The sequence below is a fragment of the Rhinoraja longicauda genome, chromosome 34 (genome assembly GCF_053455715.1).
Source record: "Rhinoraja longicauda isolate Sanriku21f chromosome 34, sRhiLon1.1, whole genome shotgun sequence".
NCBI lineage: Eukaryota > Metazoa > Chordata > Chondrichthyes > Rajiformes > Arhynchobatidae > Rhinoraja > Rhinoraja longicauda.
In genome coordinates, this window is record NC_135986.1 from 9,189,257 (window position 1) to 9,216,479 (window position 27,223).

General features: G+C 46.9%; 1 protein-coding gene across 1 annotated transcript in view; it reads left to right on the plus strand.

Annotated features, from left to right (window-relative positions):
- Positions 1 to 561: 561 nt before the first annotated feature.
- Positions 562 to 27,223, plus strand: part of LOC144609540 (chromodomain-helicase-DNA-binding protein 3-like) — a gene marked incomplete at its 5' end in the record, with an annotated part of 90,601 nt that continues 63,939 nt past the window's right edge. The window contains 12 exons of the mRNA XM_078428043.1: positions 562 to 699; positions 7,190 to 7,363; positions 10,171 to 10,292; positions 11,523 to 11,767; positions 12,152 to 12,279; positions 14,333 to 14,471; positions 15,437 to 15,612; positions 16,801 to 17,049; positions 20,173 to 20,376; positions 21,234 to 21,445; positions 24,795 to 24,926; positions 26,127 to 26,232. Coding sequence (XP_078284169.1) covers positions 562 to 699; positions 7,190 to 7,363; positions 10,171 to 10,292; positions 11,523 to 11,767; positions 12,152 to 12,279; positions 14,333 to 14,471; positions 15,437 to 15,612; positions 16,801 to 17,049; positions 20,173 to 20,376; positions 21,234 to 21,445; positions 24,795 to 24,926; positions 26,127 to 26,232 — 2,025 coding nt within the window. The remainder of the gene's footprint in view (positions 700 to 7,189; positions 7,364 to 10,170; positions 10,293 to 11,522; positions 11,768 to 12,151; positions 12,280 to 14,332; positions 14,472 to 15,436; positions 15,613 to 16,800; positions 17,050 to 20,172; positions 20,377 to 21,233; positions 21,446 to 24,794; positions 24,927 to 26,126; positions 26,233 to 27,223) is intronic.

Here is a 27,223-nt window from a genome sequence, read left to right on the forward strand (position 1 = left end):
CTCCCCCACCCTCCTACCTCCACCCTCCTCCCTCACCCCCCACCCTCACACCTACCTCCCTCACCCTCTCTCACACCCCCACCCCTACCTCGCACCCCCTCACTCCTCCTCCCTCCTACCCCCACCCTCTCACTCCTCCCTCACACCCACTCCCTACCTCATACCCTCACCCCTCTCACCCTCACACCTCCTCCCTCACACCCCCCTCACCCTCCTCCCTCACTCCCACCACCCTCCTCCCTCACTCCCCCACCCTCCTCCCTCACACCCCCACCTCCCTCACTCCCCCACCCTCCTCCCCCACCCTCCTCCCTCGCCCTCCTCCCTCGCCCTCCTCCCTCGCCCTCCTCCCTCACCCTCCTCCCTCACCCTCCTCCCTCTCTCTCACTCCCACTTGCCCCTTTTTCCCTCTCTCTCCCCCCCCCCCTCCCTTCCCGATTGCGGAAGCATTTTTGTTAAAGGCCTACAGCACAAATTTAGTTCTTGGACATTGTGTCCCTGTCAAAGGGTCCCAACGAAAATCCATGTCTAAACTGTGGGGGGAAATGCTGATTCTATTTGCTTCTGTTTGCAGAGGAGAATGTGGAAGATGTTATCGAAGGACATTCTGAAGGCGAAGGTGTCAAAAAGAAACGAAAGAAACTCTTGAAAAAGCGGAAAGAAAATAAGTCAGTGAAAACCAAAAAGCGGAAGAGACTGGTGAGTGATGTGATGCTTGTTCATAATAATAATAATAATAATAATACTAAGCCTTTATTGTCATTGTACTTAGAGATACAATGAAATTAGGAGAGCTACTCCTGATCAGTGCAGATAAAACAAGTTAAAAACACATACAATACGTTATTTAAATGCTCAAAGTAGTAAATGAATATATATTTATCACACCTAGGTTGAATATTGCACTTGGGAAAATATTGCACTTTAAAATGTAATAAATACTTTAAAATAAATTCCTGGAATGGATGACAGCATTTCTCATGTCGTGTGAATATTTGAGGAATTTAGCGTTCTGATGACCCAGGGATAGAAACTGTACTTGAGTCTGTTTGTCCGGCTTTTGATGCACCTGTACCGCCTACAGAGGGCAGGAGGTTGATTGAACAGGAACTGTCCAGGATGGGAGGGGTCTTTGATTATTTTCCTGGCTCTGCAGAGGCACCGAGAGCTGGAGATGTCTTCCAGGGAAGGCAGAGGGCAGCTGATGATTTTCTGGGCAGTTTTGATAACTCTCTGTAGAGCTCGCCTGTCTGCTGCTGAGCAGCTGGCACACCACACTGTGATGCAATATGCCAGCACACTCTCGATGGTGGAGCGGTAGAAGGCCACCAGCAGCTTTTCCTTTAGAGTGTTCTTCCTTAGCACTCTCAGGGAGTGCAATCGCTGCTGGGTCTTTTTTTACCACCGCTGAAGTGTTGGCAGACCAGGAGAGGTCACCCGTGATGTACGTTCCAGGAATTTGAAGGTGGAAACTCTCTCGACACTGTCCCCATTGATGTAGAGTGGGGCAGGGTGCGCTCTGTGCCTCCTGTAGTCGATGACCATTTCCTTTGTTTTGCTGGTATCGAGTGCCAGGTTATTCGCAGAATACCACTCTTGACAGCTTCAGGGCCTCATCTCTGAACGCTGCCTCGTCTCCTCCTGATACGAGTCCGACCACAGTGGTGTCATCTGCGAATTTAATAATGGAGTTTGTGGAGTGGATGGGAGTGCAGTCTTAAGTGTACAGAGCATAGAGGAGTGGACTCGGCACACAGCCCAGTGGAGAGCCAGTGCTGAGTGTGAGGGTGGGGGCCCATTTTGACTGTTTGTGGGCGGTTAGTGAGAAAGTCCTTTATCCAGGCGCAGGTGAGGGGGGAGGTCTAAGTCCGACAGCTTGTCGACTAGTATGTCAGGGATGATCGTGTTTAAAGCTGAGCTATAGTCAATAAAAATAATCCTTATATAGCTCCCCGGGTGTTCCAGATGGCTCCGTGCAGTGTGGAGGGCTGTGGCGATGGCGTCCTCCGTAGATCTGTATGCTCTATAAGCAAACTGGTGAGGGTCAAAGTTTGGAGGGAGGCTGGCTTTGATGTGCTGTTAAATTAGCCTTTCAAAACATTTCATGACTACTGACGTTAATGCGCTTGTTCTGTAGTCATTGAGACTGTTTATGGCTGGCTTCTTAGGGACAAGGATAATGGTATCCGACTTCAGACAAGTTGGTATGGTGGCTTGTGTCAGGGAAAGATTGAAGATCTTGGTGTAGACCCCTGATAGCTGGTCAGCACAAGCTTTAAGTACTTTGCCGAATACACCATCAGATCCAGTGGCTTTCCTTGGGTTCACCGGCTTGAGCACACGCCTCACTTGGTGTTCCTGGAGAGTGAGCGAGTGGGGGCTGGAGGTCGGTGGGGGCAGCGTGACTGTGTGGGGCCTCTTTGCCTCAAAGCGAGCAAAGAAATGGTTCAGTTCCTCTGCCAGCGAGGCGTCAGCACAGACTGGCAAAGGGGTGTTGCCTTTGTAGTTGGTGATTTGCTGTAATCCTTGCCACACCTGCTGTGGGTTATTGTGTGTGAGATGGTCCTCCACTTTTTTCTTGTAGGCCTCCTTGCAACTTTGATGCCTCTCCTCAGGTCTGCTCTTGCCATGCTGAAAGGGGCCTGTCGCCTGACCTGAAGGCAGAGTTGCGGATTCTCAGGAGTGACTGTACTTCACTAGTCATCCAGGGTTTTTGGTTGGGATAAACCCGGACGCGTTTTTCAACAGTGACATTATCGGTGCAGTGCTTTATGTAGAACAGTACAGCTTCTATGTATTCCTGGAAGTCCTGTTGTTCAAATATATTCCATGCTGTATGTGGAAAGCAGTTCTACAGCTAAGAGAGTGCCCTCTCAGGCCAGGTCTTTATGATCTTTATGTCCGGCTTGGTTTTTCTCCTGAGGGGAGTGTATGCTGGAATGAGGAGCAGTGAGAGATGGTCTGACAGGCCCAGATGTGGGAGAGGTACTGCTCTATATGCATGCTTTAAGTTGGAGTAGACGCGTTTCTTAGTTTAGTTAAGAGACATGGCGTGAAAACAGGCTCCTCGGCCCACTGAGTTTGTATCGTCCAGCGATCCCCGCACACTAACACTATCGTGCACAAATTAAAGACAATTTACATTTACACCAAGCCTATTAACCTCAAAACTGTATGTCTTTGGAGTGTGGGAGGAAACCCAAGATCTCAGAGAAAGCTGACACAGGTCACGGGGCGAACAAACTCCGTACAGACAGCAACCATTGTAAGGATCGAACCCGAGTCTCTGGCGCAGTGAGGCAGTAACTCTACTACCGCTGCGCCACCGTGCCGCCCACGTCTCTTTGATAAGTACGCGGCTTATTCTGAGCAAGAATTCTGAAAAGAACACGGCTTTTCTGAGCAATGGGGATAAAGGAATGTGGCACATGTGGCTGTTCTGTTTAATTCAGAATGATCTTTTCCTCTCCCACCTATCTTTTCCCAACCAAAACATTGTGATCTGAAACTGCGCTGAGCAGACCAGTTCTCTGGGGAGAGTGTTGCCGACTTCCATGGATCTTTCTGTGAAGAGCTGACATTGACCTGGCTTCTGACTTTTGATTTACCATCATGTCCCTTAGAGATCCATCTACTTTTGCGTGCCTTGTGAGATTCTTCTTTTGATCAATTTTAAGCATTTATTTTTTTCAGTTTAGTTTAGAGATACAGTAGGGAAACAGGCCCTTCGGCCCACCGAGTCCGCACCAACCAGCGATCCGCACACTTATCCTACAAACTTGCCTATCGGATCCTTTACTTTTTCCCCCTCTCGCCTTAACCCTATCCCGTCTAGTTTTAGACCTAGTTTTAGTTCTAAGTCTAGTTTTAGACTTAAACTGGGATACTGCAACTATATCTTTGCCTTGCAAATACCCTACTGCCTCTTTGCTCTTATGTACTCAATGGACGGCTCAGTGGGTTCGGTCCCGATTATTGGTGCTGTCTCTTTGGATTTTGTACGCACTCCGCCTGACCACGTGGGTTTGCTCCGAGATCTTTGGTTTCCTCCCACATTCCAAAGACGTGCAGGTTTGTAGGTTCGCAACTCATTACAAAGAGTGAACAGCAGCTGCAGGGAGGGAACCTCGTACAATTCACAGTGCTGCAGATTTGAGGGAAGTGTTATCGCTCAGTGACGACCTCTGCAGCTTTCACTTGAAAGCGTCTTTGTGCTGCTGTCTGGCAGTGATAACAAACGATGACAGTGTTGGTGATCCTTTCACAAGACGAATGCTGTGAAACAATGCTCGGGCCTCCAAACTACACTTGGGGATTTGGGTAAACTGCATGAAGCTTTACTCATTATTCATGTGAAATACAGGTAGGCTTCCAGCAACTGTTCTCTTTCACTCTACCTGTCTCTCATTCAAACTGTTCAGTAACATGAAGATAGACACAAAATGCTGGAGTAACTCAGCGGGACCGGCAGCATCTCTGGAGAGAAAGAACGGGTGATGTTTCCAGTCGAGACCCTTCTTCAGACTTTTGTGTCTGTCTTGACTCTTGTGGATTAACTGCCTGGGCCTGCTGGTTAACAATCTCCCGGTTGTTAACCATTTCAAGCGCAGGGTCGGCGACCGTTTTCGCTGAATACCTCCGCTCAGTCCACCTAAACCTACCTGATGTCCTGGTTGCTAAACACTTGCTAACTCCCTCCTGACCTTTCTGTCCTGGATCCTCCTCCATTGTCAGAGTGAGGCCCAGCGCAAATTGGAGGAACACCTCATATTTCGCTTGGGCAGCTTACAACCCAGCGGTATGAATATTGACTGTAGGAGCCATTTCTGTTTAGGCTAGCTACTGTTGGCATATTATATTATTTTGTCTAGATATATATTGCAGTATTATTTTAGACACTTGGGGGTGGTAATTAGATGCACAGTGTGGTGTGTGTATAGGCATAGGGGGCAGGAAGTGGCAGGCACAGGGAGGGAGAGTGTACAGTTGTCACCAGACCTGGGACAGAGCTGCCAGCTACAACTTGCATGCAGAACAAGGAAAGCCTGGTATATTCATCTTGTTTGTACAACTTCTTCAATAAACAACCAATTAAACTGGAAATAACGACTGGAAGATATGTTCTATTAGATCTGCGTAAGATCACTCCCACTTCCTGTGTAGTGATGGCAAGTGGAAAAGAAGACACTGGAAAAGTCAGAAAGTTGCCATTACATTGACTTCTCTAACTTCAAGTAACCCTTGCCTTCCCTCTCTCCATCCCTCCTCCTTCCCAGTTTTCCAACATCTGACTGCTTATTTGCAATTTATCTGCTTGCTTTGGTGTTACCTTCTAGCTAAAAATATTCTATATTTTCCTTGATCTCCAGCCCCTTTAAACCTTGCCTTCCCTCTCTCCATCCCTCCTCCTTCCCAGTTTTCCAACATCTGACTGCTTATTTGCATTTTATCTGTTTGCTTTGGTGTTACCTTCTAGCTAACAATATTCTATATATTCCTTGATCTCCAGCCCCTTTAACTCGTTTTCACACCTTACATCTCTGTATCTCCCTCTCCCCTGATTCAGTCTGAAGAAGGGTCTCGATCCCAAACATCACCCATTCCTTCTATCCAGAGATGCTGCCTGTCCCGCTGAGTTACTCCAGCATTTTGTGTCTACCCACACTGATCTTTCTGTCCTGGGCCTACTCCCCTGTCAGAGTGAGACCAAATGCAAATTGGAGGGACAGCATCTCGTATTTCTCTTGGCAGCTTACACCCCAGCGGTATGAATATTTATTTATCTAACTTCAAGTAACCCTTGCATCCCCTCTCTCTCCGTCCCTCCCGCACCCAAGTCGTTGAACTCGTTTCACTGTCATCTTGTTGAGTCTCACTGTCTGTAACTCGTTTTCACTAGCCCACAGCTAACTATGGCCTGTTTCCTTTATCGTTGTTACTTTTTTGCATATCTTTCATTCGTTTGTTCTATATCTCTCTACATCGTCTATATCTCTAGTTTCCCTCTCCCCTGACTCTCAGTCTGAAGAAGAGCCTTGACCTGAAACGTCACCAATTCCTTTTCTGCAGAGATGCTGCCTGTTCCACTGAGTTACTCCAGCACTTTGTGTCTGTCTTCGGTTTAAACCAGCATTTGCAGTTCTTTCCTACACATGTTCAGTAACATAGAGAGATATAGTGAAAGGCTTGGATAGGGTGGACGTGGAGAGGTGTTTCCAATCGTGGTAGAGTCTAGGACCAGAGGGCACAGCCTCAGAATTAAAGGACGTTCCTTTAGGAATGAGATGGGGAGGAATTTCTTTAGTCGGAGGGTGGTGAATCTGTGGAATTCTTTGTCACAGACGGCTGTGGAGGCCAAGTCAATAGATAATTTTAAGGCAGAGATTGATAGATTTTTGACTAATTATGGTCAGTTTAGTTTAGAGATACAGCGCGGAAACAGGCCCCTCGGGCCACCGAGTTCATATCGACCAGTGATCCCCGCACACTAATACTAGACCACGCAAACTAAGGACAATTTACATTTATACCAAGCCAATTAACCTACAAACCTGTACGTTTTTGGAGTGTGGGAGGAAACCGAAGATCTCGGAGAAAACCCACGCAGGTCACGGGGAGAACGTACAGACTCCGTACAGACAGCGCCCGTAGATTGGATCGAACCCGGGTCTCTGGCTCTGTGAGGCAGCAGCTCTGCCGCTGTGCCACCCAGCTGACTGTGTGTCTGAATGTTTTTATAATTTCCAAGGGAATTACTGGATATGAGTAATCTGGATGTATTTATTTCTGTTATGCAGTTTCTCAGAAATTAAATGTAAGACTTTTTTCATTTCTAAAATGCTTTTCATGATTGCAGGATGTTCCAAGCAGTGAACTAGATGTGATGTGTGTAGGAAACAGTGAACGGTTTAATTAACTGTCCTATCCCCTGTGAAGCTGTTCAGTCTTTACTAATAGGCAGATGGGAGCAAGCTGCACAAAGTATGGGTCTTTAATTGTGTGGGGAGGAGCTGCAGACGCTGGTTTACCCCCAAGATAGACGCAAAGTGCTGGAGTAACTCAGCGGGTCAGGCACTTCGCCTGCTCTCCGGGGCCTGCTTGCCGAGAGCATCCCGCTTCTTATTAGGTGTTTTCCCACTGTGTACCTGTGCCTTCCTGTATAACCTTTTATACGTTTCTTTCCCAATAGGAAAGTGAGGACGAAATTGCCTCTGAGCTGGAAGATCTCAAAGAAAAATCAGACAGCGGTTGCAGTGACTTTGGCAAGAAAAAGAGGAAGAAACGAAAGGAGAAGAAAGAGAAGAAAATCAAGCGTCGAAAAAAGGATCAGGGTGATGACGATGAAGAGGAGGAAGGTCGTAAGGTGACGTTTACATTCCGTTGCCCTCTGACCATTCGGTCTCGACCCGAAACGTCTCCCATTCCATCTCTTCAGAAATGCTGCCTGTCCAGCTGAGTCACTCCAGCATTTTGTATCTACTGTTCCTCCTCGCACTGATCCAGCTCATCCGCCTGAGCACATCCTCGGATCACTTTTTTAAGCCATTTTGGATTGGAGCTGTGAACACACTAATATCTGTCCCCTTCCACCCCAGTTCCTGCCTACATAATCCACACTGTCAGATGAGAACATTAACCAAAAACAACTGGGGAGGTCTTGCCATTGAATAAGATCATGGGCGATATTTAAGACGTTAAGATATGGGCCATTCAGCTCATCGAGTCTACTCTGCCATTCGATCATTGCTGATCTATTTTTCTCTCTCAACTCCATTCCTGTGCTTTTCCCCGTAACCTTTGATGCCCTTGCTAAACCATCTCCACTTTATAAATATCCGATGAGTTGCCTGCACTGCCATTTGTGGCAATGAATTCTATGGATTCACCACCCTCTGGCTAAAGAAATTCCTCCTCATCTCCATTCTAAAGGTACGTCCTTTTATTCTGAGACTGTGCCCTTAGGTCCTACTCTCCCACAACTGGAAACATCCTCTGCACATTCACTGTACCTAGGCCTTTCATTATCTGGTAGGTTTTAATGTCATTTCCCCCCTCATCCTTCCAAACTCCAGGCCCAGAAGTATCAAATGGTCATCATGCGTTAACCTGATCATTTTTATAAAGCCTCATCTCTAATCTTTATAATTCCTTGAAATCAACAAATCTATCAATCTTTGTAATAAATGTACTTCGTGACAGAGCCTCAACAGCCCTCTTGGGTATAGAATTCCAATGATTTGCTGTTCTCTGGTGAAGAACTTTCTTACCTCTGTTATGAATGGCTGGCCCCTTGTTTTGAGTCTGTGACACTTTGTTTAGTTTAGAGATACAGCGTGGGGAAAAGACTCTTCGGCCCACCAAGTTCAGCGATCCCTGCACATCGACACTATCCTATATACACTAGGGAAAATTTACAATTTTACCAAGCGAATTAACCTACAAACCTGCATGTCTTTGGAGTGTGGGAGGAAACCAGAGCACCCGGGGAAAACCCACGGGGGGAACATACAAACTCTGTACAGACAGCACCTGCAGTCAGGATCGAACCCGGGTCTCTGGCACCGTAAGGCATCAATACTACCTCTGCGCCAGTGTTCTAGACACTGGTCAGTGAAATTATCATTGTTGCATCTGTCTTATCAACCTCTATAATTTTATATATTTCAAGGAGGTTCCCTCTCATTCTTCGAAACCCTGAGGAGGACAGGCTCAGTCAGCTCAGACAAACACTGATGCTTTGTGTAATTGCAGAGCAAAGTAATTACGCTTGTATTAAAGGCCAACGTACATTCGTCATCTTAAGATGGATGTGGGGACAGAGAGAGGAGGAGGAATGACGAGTGCTCATTTAAAATTAGCTTGGCAAGATTTGATGGTGTAGAACTGAGGAACTACAGAATGTTGATGCATTCTGCGTTATTGTCCGATAACAGTTAAAACAGGAACATGGATGCAGGGGATGTAAGCTTTCTCTGCATATCATATTGAGATCTGCAGATCTATTCCACTGTAGCAGTTAGGCTGAGGACTTTTGTTTCAGCACTGGTCAGATCACACAGGCACTTGAAAATGCAGCGGCTTATTGGTTCTTTTATAGTCCATTAAAAGATTAGAAGGGTGGCATGGTGGCGCAGCTGTAGAGTTGCTGTTTTACAACTCCAGGAAACTGAGTTCGATCCTGACCATGACTGCTGTCTGGACGGAGTTTGTACGTTCTTCCCGTGACCTGCGGGAAGTCTTCTCCGGGATCTCTGGTTTCCTCCCACACTGCAAAGATGTACAGGTTTGTAGGTTAATTAGCTTGGTGTAATTTGTAAATTGACCCTGTTGTGTATAGGATAACGTTAGTCTGTGGGGATCCCTGGTTGGCGCGGACCCGGTGCGCCAAAGGGCCTGTTTCCGTGCTGTATCTCTAAACTAAACTAAAAAAAGTCACACTAATGTGTCTTGTCATATATTGAAATTGGCTGAAATTTGGTGGAACAATTGGTAGTTTTAAGCAGAAAATAAACTGTACCTCCAAATAGAGCAGGAGTCACAGATAGCATCATAGACTTCGTATAACATGGAAGCAGGCCATTCAGCCCATCTTTTCCATGCCAAGATGCCTGTAGTCTATTGTCTGTAGTGTCTATTGTCACTGACAATAATTTAGTTTAGAGATGCAGCGTGGAACCAAACTCTTCGGCCTACTGAATCCGTGCCGAGCACCGATCACCTGTACACTAGTTCTATTCTACACACTAAGGGCAATTTACAGAAGCTAATTTGCCTACAAACCCGTACGTCTTTTAAGTATGGGACGAAACTGGAGCACCCTGACAAAACCCACATGGTTGCAGGGAGAACATACAAACTCTGTAAAGACAGCACCTGTTGTCATCTAACCCGGTCTCAGGTGCTGTGAGGCAGCAACTCTACTGCTGTGCCACTGTGCCGCCCCTTTGGAGCAATTGGAGGACACCACTTGTTGCTTGAAAGGTGAAAGCAGATTTAATAATGGTAATGAGATTAAATGTTTGGGAAGATTTAATCAAAGTGCAAGGGATAGGACAAGAAGTTAAGAGTAATTAAAATATTTCTTTCAGAGGGTAGATGGTGGCCCAGTTTGCCCTCTGGCATAGTGTCTGGCTGCCCATTACTCATACTGTAACATTTTGTCTGTAACAGCCTGAACCGAAATCCTCAGCCTGGCTACTTGAGGACTGGGGGTTGGAAGATGTGGACCATGTATTCACAGAGGATGATTACCGCACTTTAACGAACTACAAGGCCTTCAGCCAGTTTATGAGGTGAGTGAGAGCAGTTTATGAGGGCCATTTAAAATAAAAGGAAAGATATGCATAGATTCTTTATAAATGTATTATTGAACACTTACTGCATCCTGGGCTATCTCCGAGAGTCGACCTAATAAGTGGGTGTGACACAGTAATAGGTCAAACCCAGTATGATTGGCATTCATGACAGAACATAGACACAAAATGCTGGTGTAACTCAGCAGGACAGGCAGTATCTCTGCAGAGAAGGAATGGGTGATGTTTCAGGTCAAGACCTTCAGGTCTGAAGAATGGTCTCAACCCAAAACATCACTCATTCGTTCTCTCCAGAGATGCTACCTGTCCCGCTGAGTTACTGCAGCATTTTGTGTCTATCTTCGGTGTAAACCAGCATCTGCAGTACCTTCCTACATGTCCATTCATGATAACCTGGTAATTTTGTTATCATCATGTCTGAGCTTAATTTTTTGTTTAATGTAGTTTAGAGATACAGAATGCAAACAGGCCCTTTGACCCACTGAGTCCTTTCCAACTATCCATCACCCATTCTCACTAGCTCTGTTATCCCACTTTCTCATCCACTCCCAACACACTAGAGGCACTTTACAAAGAGTCAATTAACCTACGAACCCGCATGTTTTTGGGATGTGGGCGGAAACCGGAACACCCTTGAGGAAACCCAGGCGGTCACAGGGAGAACGTGCAAACTCCACACAGACAGCAGCCAAGGTCAGGATCGAACCAGGGTGTCTGGCGCTGTACACAAAATGCTGGGGTAACTCAGCAGGTCAGGCAAACATCTCTAAAGAAAAGGAATAGTTGACGTTTCGGGTCAAGATCTTTCTTCTTGAAGTCTGAAGCAGGGTTTTGACCCAAAGCGTCAACTATTCCTTTTCTCCAGAGATGCTGCCTGACCCGCTGAGTTACACCAGCATTTTGCGTCTATCTTCGGTCTCAACCAGCATCTGCTGTTTCTTCCAACTCTTTCTGGGTTTTCTGATTATCGTAAATCTGTTTAAAATGATTCAAGCTCCTCAAATTAATTGAAGGGCAAGCTAAATGAGATAAGAGTGAAACTCCTAGCAGGTAGATGGATGAGACGGGTGGAGAGAATGCAGACATAAAAATAGACAGGTGGGGTTCTATTGCATACATCTGTAAAACTACTCCTTGTTTCTACTATGACGCTGGCTTCTCTTCAAGTTGGATGGACCTTATATTCAAATACGTATCTTTTGAACCCAGGCCGCTCATTGCCAAGAAGAACCCGAAGATTCCAATGTCTAAAATGATGACGATTCTTGGTGCCAAGTGGAGGGAGTTCAGCGCCAACAGCCCGTTCAAGGGATCGGCAGCAGCAGTGGCGGCAGCGGCGGCAGCGGCAGCGGTCGCAGCCGTGGTGGAGCAAGTGTCTGCCAGCGCCTCCGCAGAGACACTGTCTGCACTGCCGGTGCCGCCCATCCGCAAGGCTAAGACCAAAGAGGGCAAAGGTGAGTGCTGCTGGAGGCCTCTGGCTTGGTGCACTCCCACATTGTGCCCCTTCCAGCCTTCCACAACCCTGCCCGTTCCTTGGCTCCTTTCCCAGCCCCTGCTAATTACAGGCCCCGACACTGGAGATTGTTAGGTTGGTCAAGGGTTAAACAGAGGGACCTTTCTGGGGTTATCTCGCTGTTAGCTGGACACAAGATTGTATCATCCCCTTTTAGTCATAGAGTCATCCCCTTTTATCATCCCTTTGAGAGTCATAGAGTTTTGCAGCGTGGAAAGAGGCCCTTCGGCCCAACTTGCCCACACTGGCCAACATGTCCCATCTACACTAGTCATTGTGGAGTTTGGATGGTGTGAGATTCAAAAGTCCACTCTTGTGATTGTAGGTCCTGGTGCAAAAAGGCGGAGCAAGAGCCCCAGAATCCCCGAAGGAAAGAAGAAAAAGAGGAAGAAGCTGGTTCCTTTGAAAATCAAGCTGGGAATAATGGGATCGAAGAGGAAGAAAAGCTCCTCGGTAAGTGTGATGTTCCGTGGGCCATTATGGGCTCCATCCTTCCTTGGTCAACTGTTGCCGGCTGTAATTTGTTCTGGCCTTTTACCTCCAGTTCCCTCTCTTCCCCCCCCCCCCCCCCCGCCCCCCCATCATATCATAAGATCATAGGTGATAGGAGCAGAATTAGGCCATTTGGCCCATCCAGTTTACTCTGCCATTCAATCATGGCTGATCTATCTCTCCCTTCTAACCCCATTCTCCTGCCTTCTCCCTGAAACCTCTGACACCCGTACTAATCAAGAATCTATCTCTGCCTTAAATATGTCCACTGACATTACCTCCACAGCCTTCTGTGGCAATGAATCCCACAGATTCACCATCCTCTGACTAAAGAAATTCCTTCTCATCTCCTTCCTAAAAGAATGCCCTTTAATTCTGAGGCTATGACCTGTAGTCCTAGACTCTCCCACTAGTGGAAACATCCTCTCCACATCCACTCTATACAAGCCTTCACTATTCTGTACGTTTCAATGAGGTCCACCCTCTTTGTTCTAAACTCCAGTAGCTATAGGCCCAGTCTATCAAATGCTTATATGTTAACCTACTCATTCCTGGGATCAATCTTGTAAACCTCCTCTGGACCCTCTCCAGAGCCAGCACATCCTTCCTCAGATATGGTGCCCAAAATTGTTCACAATATTCCAAATGTTGACCAGTGCCTTATAGAGCCTCAGCATTATATCCCTCCATTGCATCTCTTTTGTCCAGAGATGCTGCCTGACCTGCTGAGTTACTCCAGCACGTGTTATTTTCTGTTTGCCTTCCTGGTGTGGAGCTAGCCTGTGGGTTAGTCTTTTTTCATAATGTAGGCGTATCATTTTGTGTGTATGAAAAATATGGTAGATAATCTTGCACTGAAGCATTATCTTGATGGGTCCAGCTTTGTTGCTCTGTCGTATTGGACAATATGACCAGTAGGTGCTAGACTGTCGTACTAATCTTGGGAGGCACCTGGCTGCTACTTCATAACAATGTAGCACTGGCTTTTTAAAAATCAATTGCTTTAAAAACTTCTACTTATTACTAAGAATGGCCTGAGATAGTGTCAAGTGTAGTAGTAATCAAGTGTAGTAGTAAACTACAATCTTATGTAGTTTCTAAGGGGAATCTGCCCCTGTGCGGCCTCTTGGACATAGGCACTAGTTTAGTTTAGAGACACAGCGCGGAAACAGGCCCTTCCGCCCACCGGGTCCGCGCCGACAATCGATCCACGCACATTAATACTACCCAACACACACTAGGGACAATTTTTACATTTACCAAGCCAATTAACCTACAAACTTGTACGTTTTTCGAGTGTAGGAGGAAACCAAAAATCTCGAAGAAACTCCACGCAGGTCACGGGGAGAACGCACAAACACCGTACAGTCGGGATGGAACCCGAGTCTCCGGCGCTGCATTCGCTGTAAGGCAGCAACTCTATCACTGCGCCACCGTGCCTCCATGTCTTTGTTTCTCCTTTCGCATCTAGTGTGAAGTTGTATTCAGTGATGTTAAGTTATACTCAGTGGCGCAGTGGTATAGTTGCTGCCTTATTGTGCCAAATACCCGGGTTCGAATCTGACCACGTGTACTGTCTGTATGGAGTTTTCACATTCTTCCTGTGACCACGTAGGTTTTTCTTAGGTTTCCTCCCGCATTCCAAAGATTTGTAGGCTAGACACAAAATGCTGGAGTAACTCAGCAGGACAGGCAGCATCTCTGGAGAGAAGGAATGGGTGACGCTTCGGTTCAAGACCCTTCAGTTTGTGACTACCTTCAGTTTAAATCAGCATCTGCAGTTCCTTCCTACAGGTTTATAGGTTAATTGGCTTTTGTAAATTATCCCGAGTGTTTAAGATTGAACTAGTGTACGGTTGGCATGGACTCAGTGGGCTAAAGGGCTTGTTTCCATGCTGTATCTCTAAACTAATCTTGCCATGCCCACCCAGAAAACAGAGTTTTGTATTTGGGAGTCACCTTCAGCGTGTTTTACTGTCTTGTGGCCTGAAACACCCTTGCGGTTCCCTTTCAGAGCGATGAGGCAGACTTGGATGGCGATTCTGATTTTGACGATGGCAGTGTGCACAGTTCATCGATTCGATCTGATAGCTCAGTCGGGCCTCTGAGGAAAGCAAAGCTGAAAGCAAAAGTCGGCAGAAAGAAGAGGAAAAGTAAGTAAATCGCGTACTTAGTGTGTGCTTTTCAGGGGTTTAAGGCTGAAATTCATGTTCTAGGAGCAGAATTAGGCCATTCGGCCCATCAAGTCTACTTCGCCATTCAATCGTGGCTGATCTATCTTTCCATCTCATCCCCATTCTCCTGCCCTTGCCCCATAACCCCTGAAACCCTTCCTAATCACAAATCTGTCAATCTCTGCCTTAACAATATCCACTGACTTGGCCTCCACAGCTGCTGTGGTAATGGATGCCACACATTCATCACCCTCTGTGTAAAGAAACTCGTCCTCTTCCAAGCTATTGTAATGCAAAGTCTACTTGTATTGCCCCAAGATGTGGAGTTTAGGAAATTGCGGGGTTGGGAGTTTAGGAGATTGGGGGGTTGGGTGTGTGCAATACAAGGGAATATAGTTGCAAAAATTCAAACTCTGATCATAATATCTTGCACGCTGCCCTTTCTCCAGGTCACCACTGTAGATAGTAAATAATTGAGGACCAAGAACCTCTACAATTTGTATCCACCCAGCCTGATAAAGACCCATTTATTGTGACTCTTGTCTTCCGTGTGATAACTTGTCTTCAATACATCCCCATTGATCTCGTGTGCCAACCCTTTGGAATCTGCAGTTTGTTTAAATTCAAGTATTTAGTTCAGAGATACAGTGCGGAAACAGGCCCCGAGTCCGCACCAACCAGCAATCCCCACACATTAACACTATCCTGCACACACATTAGGGACAATTTACACTTGTACCAAGCCAATTAACCTGTATATCTTTGGAGTGTGGGAGGAAACCGAAAATCTCGGGGAAAACTGACGCAGTCACGCGGAGAATGTACAAACCGCGTGCATACAGCACCCATAGTCGGGATCAAATCTGGATCAGTGGCGCTGTAAGGCAGCAACCTACCATGGTATTTACTAACTTGACTTTAACTGGTTGACTCTTAACCTGCAGTGATTGGCGAGGACGAGGCAGATGGATACGAGACTGATCATCAGGATTACTGCGAGGTTTGCCAGCAGGGAGGAGAGATCATCTTGTGCGACACCTGCCCCAGAGCTTACCACTTGGTCTGTCTGGATCCGGAAATGGACAAGGCCCCAGAAGGGAAGTGGAGCTGCCCACATTGTGTGAGTAGTGCTTGCTTGTGTAGGAGTTTGCAAATTGTAACCATGTGGGTGGGTGGGGGGGGGGGGGGGGGGGGGGGGAAACGGGGGAAACAAGTCAGGGAGGTATTGAAACAAGGAACTGCAGATTCTGGTTTACAAAAGGAACAGCGTGCTGGAGTAGATCAGTGGGTCTGGCAGCATTTCGGGAGAACGTGGATAGGCGATGTTTCAGGTCGGGACCCTTCTTCAAACTCCGTGGATGCTGTTGACAGAACTGAGCGATAGGGTCAGTTTGGTTAGGTCTATTAAAGCATTAGCAGGAACGGGCTGAATTTGACGCATGAGGCAGCCCATATCTAGAGTAACACTGCTAGAAGTATGTTGTCAGGGTGCACAGAAGATTTAGAAGAACATCGTTAAGGCTGTAAAAGTGTAGTTATGTCGAAATCGTAAAATACAAAGCCCCCCTGCCATGAATTGAGAACTGGAACATTTCTAATTTTTGTCAATTTATGATACATTGGACCAAACGGTGTCTCTTCAACCATACATTTCTATGTTTCTAGGAAATCAGGTATCTGCCTGGGGTAGAGACTGTAAATGCAAATATTCCCCAAAATTGACTCTACTGGAAAGTCTCCTGATTAAATTCAGGGTTACTTTTCCAAACAATTTCAATGTGTAAGATTAGTTTAGAGATACAGCGCAGAAACAGGCCCTTCAGCCCACCGAGTGCACTCTGACAAGCGATCCCCATACACTTGCACTATCCTGCACACTAGGAACAATTTATAATCTTTACCAAAGCCACTTAGCCTACAAACCTGTACTTCTTTGGAATGTGGGAGGAAACCGGAATACCCGGGGGGAAATTCACACGGCCATGGGGAGAGCGTGTAAACTCCGTACAGACAGCAACAGTGGTCAGGATTGAATCTCGGTCTCTGGCGCTGTAAGGCAGCAACTCTAACGTTGTGCCACTGTGCTGCCCCTAAGGTAGCCCCATAATACAAATTACATGTAAAATTAATTTTGCCAAATACACAGTGGATTAGAGTGAAATCCACATGATCACAGCCATTTTGAACAGTCTTTTAACTTCACAATGTTCTGCCAATTTAAAGTGAACCTGTTTCCTGGCTCATTGGGATGAGAGTAAATAACGGAAGAATAATGATAATGAAAGAGTTCTGTTCTGTGTTTCTTCAGGATAAAGAAGGTATCCAGTGGGAAGCAAAGGATGAAGAGGAGGAGGAGGAGGAGGAGGCGGCGGAGGAAGATGTGGAGCTGGGAGCTGAGAGGGAAGAAGAGGACGATCACATGGAGTACTGTCGGGTCTGCAAGGATGGCGGAGAGCTGCTGTGCTGTGACACCTGCCCTTCGTCCTATCACATTCACTGCCTCAATCCACCACTTCCAGAGATTCCCAATGGCGAGTGGCTTTGTCCTCGCTGTACAGTGAGTTATTATGTCATTTCATATTTTGCGGGGAAAGATTTGTATGACTGATTTGGGCAGATACTTGCCTAAGTGATAGGAGCAGAATTAGGCCATTCAGCCTTCTGTGGCAAAGAATTCCACAGATTCACCACCCTTTGGCCAAAGAAATTCCTCCTCATCTTCCTAAAGGAACGTCCTTTAATTCTGAGGCGATTACTTCTAGTCCAAGACTGACTGTCTCACTGGTGGAAACATCCTCTCCACATCTACTCTATTCAAGTCTTTCACTATTCTGTATGTTTCAATGGGGTTCCCCTTCATTCTTCTAAACTCCAGTGAATAGAGGTGCAGTGCTGTCAAATGCTCATCATATGTTAACCTACTCATTCTTGGGATCAGTCTGAAGAAGGGTCTCGACCCGAAACGTCGCCCATTCCTTCTCTCCTGAGATGCTGCCTGACCTACTGAGTTACGCCAGCATTTTGTGAATAAATACCTGGGATCATTCTTGTGTGTGATGGGGGCAGTCCAAGCAAACTGTCTGAGAATAAAATACCCTTGTAGTGCTTAGCTTTGCAGAGTATCTCTGTGGAAAAGACAAAGCTGTAGACATGATGAATTTGTCGTGCTCTGGGAACACGTCTCTGACTGCCTTCCTCATTAGCTCGGCAAAATTGAATTTGACCATCCATTTCCTAGATTGGGCAATCTGTCTGATCTACTTAAAACAATAGTTTCCAATTTAACAATCTGCAGGCATCTGCTGCACTTTGGATTGGATTAGGTATCTGAGATTCTTGCTTCTGGCCAAGATGTTGAGGAGTTGAGTCCAATATATTTAATGGTACGGTAGAGTGGATGTGGAGAGCATGTTTCCATCAGTGGGAGAGTCTAGGACCAGAGGTCGTAGCCTCAGAATTAAAGATGTTCCTTTAAGGAGATGAGGAGGAATTTCTTTAGTCAGAAGGTGATAAATCTGTGGAATTCATTGCCGTAGAATGCCGTAGAAGTCAATTGATATTTTTAACGCAGAGATGGATAGATTCCTGATACGTATAGGTGTAAGGGGTTATGGGGAGAAAGCAGGAGAAATGTGTTAAGAGGGGAAGATAGATCAGCCATGATTGAATGGTGGAGTAGATTTGATGGGCTGAATGGTCTAATTCTGCTCCTGTCTCTAATGAACTTATGGTACAGAGTGGAAAAATTACGTTTACAAAGAAGTATCTACTGTTCCTTAATTCTAACGCCTGGGGTAACCTCAGGCACCTTAGGGTGCATATTTTCGAAACTGGTGTCTAATCCAGGTGCTTGGTGGTTCATTGAAACCAATAAATGAGATGTGCAAATGGGCGAGAAGCATCCAGGTTCAGCTGCATGTCATATGTACCAACAACAGGACAGTAACATTCTTATTTTCAGCAGCATAACTGGCCTATAATCACAATATACACTTATCTATTATTATATTACTGAAACTCTCATCTTGTTCTTATATATATTTGTTCCCGAAGTATAGCCAAAACGGTACATGATAGCACAACAATTTTAGGCGCACCTTACTCACCATTGGCCTGCCGTTCAAATGGATGTTATATTTTAAATTTTGTTTTTGCTGTTTAAACTTAAAAAAAACACACTTTTTAAACTTTAATGAATTTGATTCATCCACCTCTTCCACCTCCCCCCCACAATGGGTCCTGATTGGCTGCCTCTGTGTTTGACGTCACAATGGGAACCCAACAGGCCCGCGCCTGCGCAGTTGGGGCCGTTGATCTTATACCCACGTAAGATGGCCGCCCGATCCGCGGGTGCGCAGTTGGGGCCGTTGATCTTATACCTATGTAAGATGGCCACCCGATCTGCGGGTGCGCAGTTGGGGCCGTTGATCTTATACCTACGTAAGATGGCCGTCCGATCCGCGGGTGCGCAGTTGGGGGAGGGTTGCCGCTTGGAAGGGAGCGGGACCCACCAGAGTGACGGGAGTGGTGGCCAATGAAGGGGGGGGGGGGGGGGTTATGGTGAGCCGTCCAGCTGTCGCAGCTGCTGAGTCGTCGAGCTGAAACATTCATGAATGCGCTCGCCTGGAGGACCGGCACGCGTCCTCCCGCGCTTGACCTTCCTCCCGTGTGCAGCGCGGTGGCAGAGGGTCAAACAACTTGGCCGTGGCCGCCGAGCTGCCGCTGCAGGAGAGGTTTCCATCCATGGCTCGCTCTGGCCAACGCGATGGCCACCCGGGGCTGGGGTGAGTGGCTCCCCCTCCCCTTTCCTGTCCCCCCTCGCCCACCCATAGCCCCGGGGGAACTCTCCCTGGCCGCCAATGGGTCCACGGATCGTCAGTTGGGGGAGGGTTGCCGGGCCCGCAGGAGAGGCTTGCACCCAACGGGGGTTGCCGCGCCCACAGGAGAGGTTTGCACGGAGGCTTGCCAAGCCCGTAGGAGAGTTTTGGATCAATTCGGGGAGGGTTACTGGGCCCGCAGGAGAGGTTTGGACGGAGGGTTGACAGGCCCGCAGGAGAGATTTGGGCCCAACGGGTCCACGCCCGGCTAGTAAGTAATATACTTACAAATGCAGCAGGGAAACAGATCCTTCGGTCCACTGAATCCACGCCAACACTCGATCACCCATTCACACTAGTTCTACATTATCCCACTTTCACATCCTCTCCCTGCACACAATGAATTCCACAGATTCACATCTGGCTGAAGCAATTCTTTTTATTTTGTCCTTTTATTTAGCATGTCCTTTTATTTTGAGGGTGTGTCCTCTGATCTTAGACTCTCCCACTAGTGGAAATATCTTTCACGTCCACTCTATCTAAGCTTTTCAATATAGGAGTATACAAAAGAGGCATAAAACTGAGGCCGATTTCTCCTCTGGTAGAATTGAATGATACCACTGTATTATCTCAGACGATCAGGAGAACTCTTCTATGTTGTCCAGGCTAAAACATCCTTTGATTTCACAGCAGAAAAAAAATCTTTATCATGTTGATTGTGCTCAACTTGGTTGTAGCCTACGTTCCCTCTCAGTAAGTACATTCGTGATGCCTCGGGCTGCCCTGGGATAATGAGAGTGCAGGGCCTTTCATTCCCCTCGCTACCTTAAAGCTTCACCCTGCTGCTCTGTTTCTCTGTGCAGTGCCCGCTGTTGAAAGGCCGGGTCCAGAAGATTCTTCACTGGAGATGGGGAGATCCTCCACTAGTGGTCCCAGCGCCGAGGGCACCCGACGACAACCCAGAGGACTCGCCGCCGAAGCCATTGCATGGCCGACCCGAGCGGGAGTTTTTCGTTAAGTGGGCTGGCTTGTCCTACTGGCACTGTTCCTGGGTCACCGAGCTGCAGGTGGGTTTTGGTCGTCTTTTTTTCCTATTTTGTGGTTGCGGGAATGAGGGCTAATAGTGGATTGCCAGGGCAGGAACAGCATGGCTCAGGTTGAGTAAAGCTCCATCTGCACTGTCCTCGGTCCCAGGATAAGGCTGGAAACAGGCTCTTCGGCCCACTGAGTCCACACCGACCATCGATCACCCGTTCACACTAGTTCTATGTTATCCCACTTTCTCATCCATTCCCCACACATTAGGGGCAATTTTCAGAGGGCCAATTAATCTACAAACCCGCACGTCTTTGGGATTTGGGAGGAAACCCATATGGTCATAGGGTGAACATGCAAAAATGTTTTGCCACTAAGATTTAGTTTAGAGATATAGCATGGAAAAAGACCCTTTTACAGAGGCCAGTTAACCTACATACTTGTGTGTCTGGGACGTGGGAGGTAAACTGGAGCAACCGGAAGAAACTCACAGGGAGAACGTGCAAACTCCACACAGACACGGGCAGCACCCAAGGCAAGGATTGAAACCGGGTCTCTGGTGCTGTGAGTTGGCAGTTCGACCCATTGCAATACCGTGTTGACCTCTCACTAGAGGCTTGGGGACCTGGCAGTGGTTTGGGTTAAGGGGTCTCTTGGATTTTGACATTTACAAGGGCAGGAACAGCATGAGGTGGGCTGAGGGAAGCTCCATCTGCACTGTTCCCTCAGTCCCTGGGTAAGTCTTTAGTGATACACAGAAGCTGGGCATGTGTCGGAATCTATAGGGGTTCCTTGGGAGTGGATGTACGCAGCCCCAGGACGTTGCAGCATTTACTGTTGGCGCCACTAATTTCCGTCATTAATTGTCCTGCCCATTGGTCCGTGACAGCTGGAGATTTACCACTCAGTGATGTTCCGGAACTACCAGCGCAAGACCGACATGGACGAGCCCCCCTCGTTCGATTACTGCTCTGGGGAAGATGACAGCAAGAGTGAGAAGCGCAAAGCCCAAGACCCCCAGTACGCTGCCATGGAGGAGAAGTTTTACCGCTACGGGATCAAACTGGAGTGGATGACCATCCACCGCATCCTGCAGCACAGGTGGGGCGAGGAGCTGTGGAGAGCTGCAGCTTTCTGCTCAGTCACGGATCGTGGCTCTTGCAATCATGCCCATTCTGTCAAATTATAGTCAATAGACAATAGGTGCAGGAGTAGGCCATTTGGCCCTTCAAGCCAGCACCACCAATTCAATGTGATCATAGCTGATCATTCACAATCAGTACCCCGTTCTTGTCCTCTCCCCATACCCCCTGACTCCGCTATCCTTACGAGCTCTATCTAGCTCTCTCTTGAAAGCATCCAGAGAATTGGCCTCCACTGCCTTCTGAGGCAGAGAATTACAACTCTCTGACTGAAAATGTTTTCCTCATCTCCGTTCTAAATGGCCTACCCCTTATTCTTAAACTGTGGCCCCTGGTTCTGGACTCCCCCAACATTGGGAACATGTTTCCTGCCTCTAACGTGTCCAATCCCTTAATAATCTTATGTTTCAATAAGGTCCCCTCTCATCCTTATAAATTTAAGGCAAGCCTAGACGCTCCAGTCTTTCAATATACGACAGTCCCGCCGTTCCGGGAATTAACCTAGTAAACCTACGCTGCACGCCCTCAATAGCAAGAATATCCTTCCTCAAATTTGTAGACCAAAACTGCACACAGTACTCCAGGTGCGGTCTCACTAGGGCCCTGTACAACTGCAGAAGGACCTCTTTGCTCCTATACTCAACTCCTCTTGTTATGAAGGCCAACATTCCATTACCTTTCTTCACTCCCTGCTGTACCTGCATGCTTCCTTTCAGTGACTGATGCACTAGGACACCCAGATCTCGTTGTACGTCCCCTTTACCTAACCTGACACCATTCAGATCATACTCTGCCTTTCTATTCTTACCACCAAAGTGGATAACCTCGCATTTATCCACATTGCCATGCATCTGCCCACTCGCACAACCTGTCCAAGTCACCCTGCAACCTCATCGCATCTTCCTCACAGTTCACACTGCCACCCAGCTTTGTATCATCTGCAACTTTGCTCATGTCACTTTTAATCCCTTCATCCAAGTCATAATTGCTGATCATTTACCCAGCTTGACTTCAATAGAAACATAGCTTGGGTTAACATCTCCAAATAACTTCCAGTCCTTCAAGACGCATAAGCCTGTTTCTCATCCATGAAATGTCATTACATTTATAGCACGGAAATGCTATTTGGCCCATCTGAGCTATGTTGGTGTCCTTGAACCGCATGATTTCCTAATCCTCCTGCTTCAGCTTGCCCTTTCAACATTTTCTACTTTCCCAAATGTCTTCCTTTGGAAGGTTAAAAGAGTCTTCTAATTGTTATGGAATGTTACAGATCAACTTCTATACATCGGCGAGACCAAGCGCAGGCTCGACGATCGTTTCGCTCAACACCTCTGCTGTCCGTCTCAAACAACCTGATCTCCTGGTGGCTCTGCACTTCAACTCCCCCTTCCATTCCCTATCTGACCATTCTGTCCTGAGCCTCCTCCATTGTCAGAGTGAGGCCCAGGGCAAATTGGAGGAACAGCACCTCATATTTCGCTTGGGCAGCTTTACACCCCAGCGGTGTGAACATTGACTTCTCCCACTTCAGGTAGTCGCTGCTTCCCCTCTCCCTCCACCCCTCCCCTTCCCAGTTCTCCTACTAGTCTTCCTGACTCCGACTACATCCTATCTTTGTCCCGCCCCCTCCCCTGACATCAATCTGAAGAAGGGTCTCGACCCGAAACATCACACATTCCTTCTCTCCTGGGATGCTGCCTGACCTTCTGAGTTGCTCCAGCATTTTGTGTCTACCTTCTAATTGTTTTGTTTAAATGATTTAAGGTTTTTATAGGATATAAATCTTTTCCTCTGATTGGGCGGGTAGGGGTTGGGATCATAGAGTGAGACAGCATGTAAACCGATCCCTTGGCTCAACTTGCCCACGCTGACCAAGAAGCCCCATCTACACTAGTCCCACCTGTCTGTGTTTGGCCAATATCCCTCTAAACCGTCTTCTATCCATGAAGTGAGAGTGAGAGAGAAAGATGGAGTGTCAATGAGTGAGAGAGATGGGCTGTCTGTGAAAGAGAGAGAGAGAAACGGTGAGAGCGTGAGAGAGAAACAGTGAGAGAGAGAGAGAGGGAGTGACAGTGAGAGTGAGAGAGACAGTGTCTGAGAGAGAGGGAGTGTCTTCGTAGGGTTTCCATTGTAACCGGGATGGGAGTGGGGGGGAGGGAAGGGGGAGGGAGTGAGGAGGGAGGTGTGGAGGGGGGAGATGGCACACACATCCCATACCATCCAACTGCCTTGAATTAAGGCAGCAGTGGGGGAGAGAAAGAGAGGGTGAGTGGGTTATAAGGAGGAGATTGCAATTGGTCACAGGAGATTTAAATGCTACAATCACCATGAATGTTTTACACTTGTTAAGGGTAAATTCTAATTTTTGACCACGGTGTCATGCTGTGAATATATCCCCATTCACGTTTACTTGACAAAATACCGATTTATATCTGAATTTAGTTGAAGAGCTAAATTTACAACATAAATAATTGTTTTGCATTTTGGAAGGGCAGCTCATTCTAAAAAAAAAACGAGGCAGTTTAAAAGCCCCTGTCTCGGTGTCATATTGGATGCATTGAAAACCACGTCAATACAACTTAATAGATCAAAACTGAAATCCAAATTTGTCATAAAATTGAAGGTGAGATAATACTAAATTTTTATTGCAGTTCATCACGTAGCAACAAGAATTAAACTGCTATTTCTGTGATAGAATGAGACTGTACAGCAATGAAAATTCAGTGACTGTCATGGAGGTAAAGTGTGTTAAGAAGATCTGGTGAAAGGTGTATAAATTCATGATAGATCGGGTAAATGCACAGAGTCTCTTACCCACCAGAGGACTTAGGTTTACAGTGAAGGGGAAAAGATTTAATAGTAATCTGAGGGGTAACGTTCTCACACAAAGGGTGGTGGGTGTAAGGAACAAGCTGCCAGAGGCAGTAGTTGAGGCAGGTACTGTCCCAACGTTTAAGAAACGGGTACATGGATAGGGCAGGTTTAGAGGGATATGGACCAAACGTAGGCAGGTGTGATTCGTGTAGCCGGGACATGTTGGCCGGTGTGGGCAAGTTGGGCCGAAAGTATCACTCCATGACTCTATGTAAAACAATTGGTACCGACGCACGTTAACTCAATAGGAGATGGAGTAATGCAATCATCCAGTCAGTAGCATGTGGAGAGGATGCTTCCTACAGAAGGGGAGCGGGTGCGTGTGCACGTGCTCCCCATCGGCAGGAAACATCCTCTCCACATGTTGCAGACTGGATGATTGTAGTTTACTTGTGTAAATGTAACCTTCCTCCATCTCGTTCCTTCTGCAGCATTGACAGGAAAGGAAACTACCATTACCTGGTGAAGTGGAGAGACCTGCAATATGACCAGGCCACCTGGGAGGAGGATGATCTGGAGATCCCAGACTACGACTCTTTAAAAGTTACCTACTGGAATTACAGGTGTGTATTTGTGTGTGTGTGTGTGTGTGTGTGTGTTCTCACAAGCACAAAAAGCTGGAGTAACTCAGCGGGTCAGGCAAAAAAGGGACTCAACCTGAAACCTCACCTAGGCCTTTTCTCCTGAGATGCTGCCCCACCTGCTGAGTTACTCCAGCTTTTTGTGTTTTATCTTCGGTTTAAATCAGCAGCTGCAGATATTTCCTACACAAGAAGCTCCATCTGTATCATGTGACGCCTTCAACTGTCCACATCTCAAGGAATTTAGAAGGATGAGGGGGGATCTTATTGAAACATATAAGATAATTAGGGGATTGGACACATTAGAGGCAGGAAACATGTTCCCAATGTTGGGGGAGTCCAGAACAAGGGGCCACAGTTTAAGAATAAGGGGTAGGCCATTTAGAACGGAGATGAGGAAGAACTTTTTCAGTCAGAGAGTGGTGAAGGTGTGGAATTCTCTGCCTCAGAAGGCAGTGGAGGCCAGTTCGTTGGATGCTTTCAAGAGAGAGCTGGATAGAGCTCTTAAGGATAGCGGAGTGAGGGGGTATGGGGAGAAGGCAGGAACGGGGTACTGATTGAGAGTGATCAGCCATGATCGCTTTGAATGGCGGTGCTGGCTCGAAGGGCTGAATGGCCTACTCCTGCACCTATTGTCTATTGTCTATTGTCTATTGACCCGAGATTACCCCATTAGTTAACGGGCACAGACTATTTCATCTGCTTGTCCAACATGGGTTTGAACCACCTCATAAGAGCTCCGTCAGCCCCTTACCTTAGCCACACTGCAGCCTAGCTCACTGTTACTCATAGCTTAGCCATGCTGCAGCCGAGCTCACTATTACCCATAGCTTAGCCACGTTCCAGCCTAGCTCACTATTACCCGTAGCTTAGCCATGTTCCAGCCTAGCTCACTATTACCCGTAGCTTAGCCACACTGCAGCCTAGCTCACTATTACCCGTAGCTTAGCCATGTTCCAGCCTAGCTCACTATTACCCATAGCTTAGCCACACTGCAGCCTAGCTACTCACTATTACCCGTAGCTTAGCCATGTTCCAGCCTAGCTTACTATTACCCATAGCTTAGCCACGTTCCAGCCTAGCTCACTATTGCCCGTAGCTTAGCTACGCTCCAGCCTAGCTCACTGGTGCGGCTGCATGCGGGACTCCTGATTTTTAAACATTGTTTACCTTCTAATAAAGGGAGACGATCATTGGAGAGGAGTCATCCAGGCCCAGAAAAACCAAGAATTTCAAGAAAATCAAGGAGATTTTGGTGGACAGGCTTCCCAGCTCACCTGAAGTTGAGGTAAGTGAGGGGTTGAAGCCTTGGTCCGAAGCGGTTTGTGAGAATTGTGAATCTTGCAGTATAATATACAGTATGTGAGTGTGGGTATGATAGTCTAATATGATACAAAAAACATAGAGCTATGTGCAGAGGCCAAAGGAATAAGGTCATAAGTGATAGGTGAATTAGACCATTCGGCCTAACAGATCTACTCCGCCTTAAACATATCCACTGACTTGGCCTCCACTGCCTTCTGTGGCAAAGAATTCCACAGATTCACCACCCTCTGACAAAAGAAATCTCTTCCAAAAAGAACGTCTAATTCTGAGACTATTACCTCTAGTCCTATACTCTCCCGCGAGTGGAAACATCCTCTCCACATCCACTCTATCCAAGCCAGACACTATTCTGTATGTTTCAATGAGGTCCCCATTGGAGAACAATGAGGCTCATCATAGGTCAATCTATTCATTCCTGGGATCGTTCTTGTAAACCTCCTCTGGACCCTCTCCAGAGCCAGCACATCCTTTCTCTGATATGTTACCCAAAATTGCTCACAATATTCAAAATGCGGTCTTACCAGCACCTTGTAGAACTTGAGCATTACATTCCTGATTTTGTATACAAGCCCTCTTATAAATAAATAAATAAATGCTAGCATTGAGTTTGCTTTCTTTACCGATTCGATTTGCAGATGAACTTTCTGGGCATCCTGCACCAGCGCTCCCAAGTCCCTTTGCACCTCCGATTTCTAGATTCTCTCCCCATTTAGAAAATAGCCTATGCCTTTATTCCTACTATATGACACCAAACTTTGCTGCGCTATATTCCACCTGCCACTTCTCTGCCCACTCTCCCAACCTGTCCAAGTCCTTCTGCAGAGTCCCGGCTTTCACTACACTAACTGCCCTTCCACCTATTTTCATATCATTTGCAAACCTGGCCACAAAGCGTCCAATCCCCTCGTCGAAATCAATGCAGAAGGTTGAGGAATGATCATATTGAAATGTTA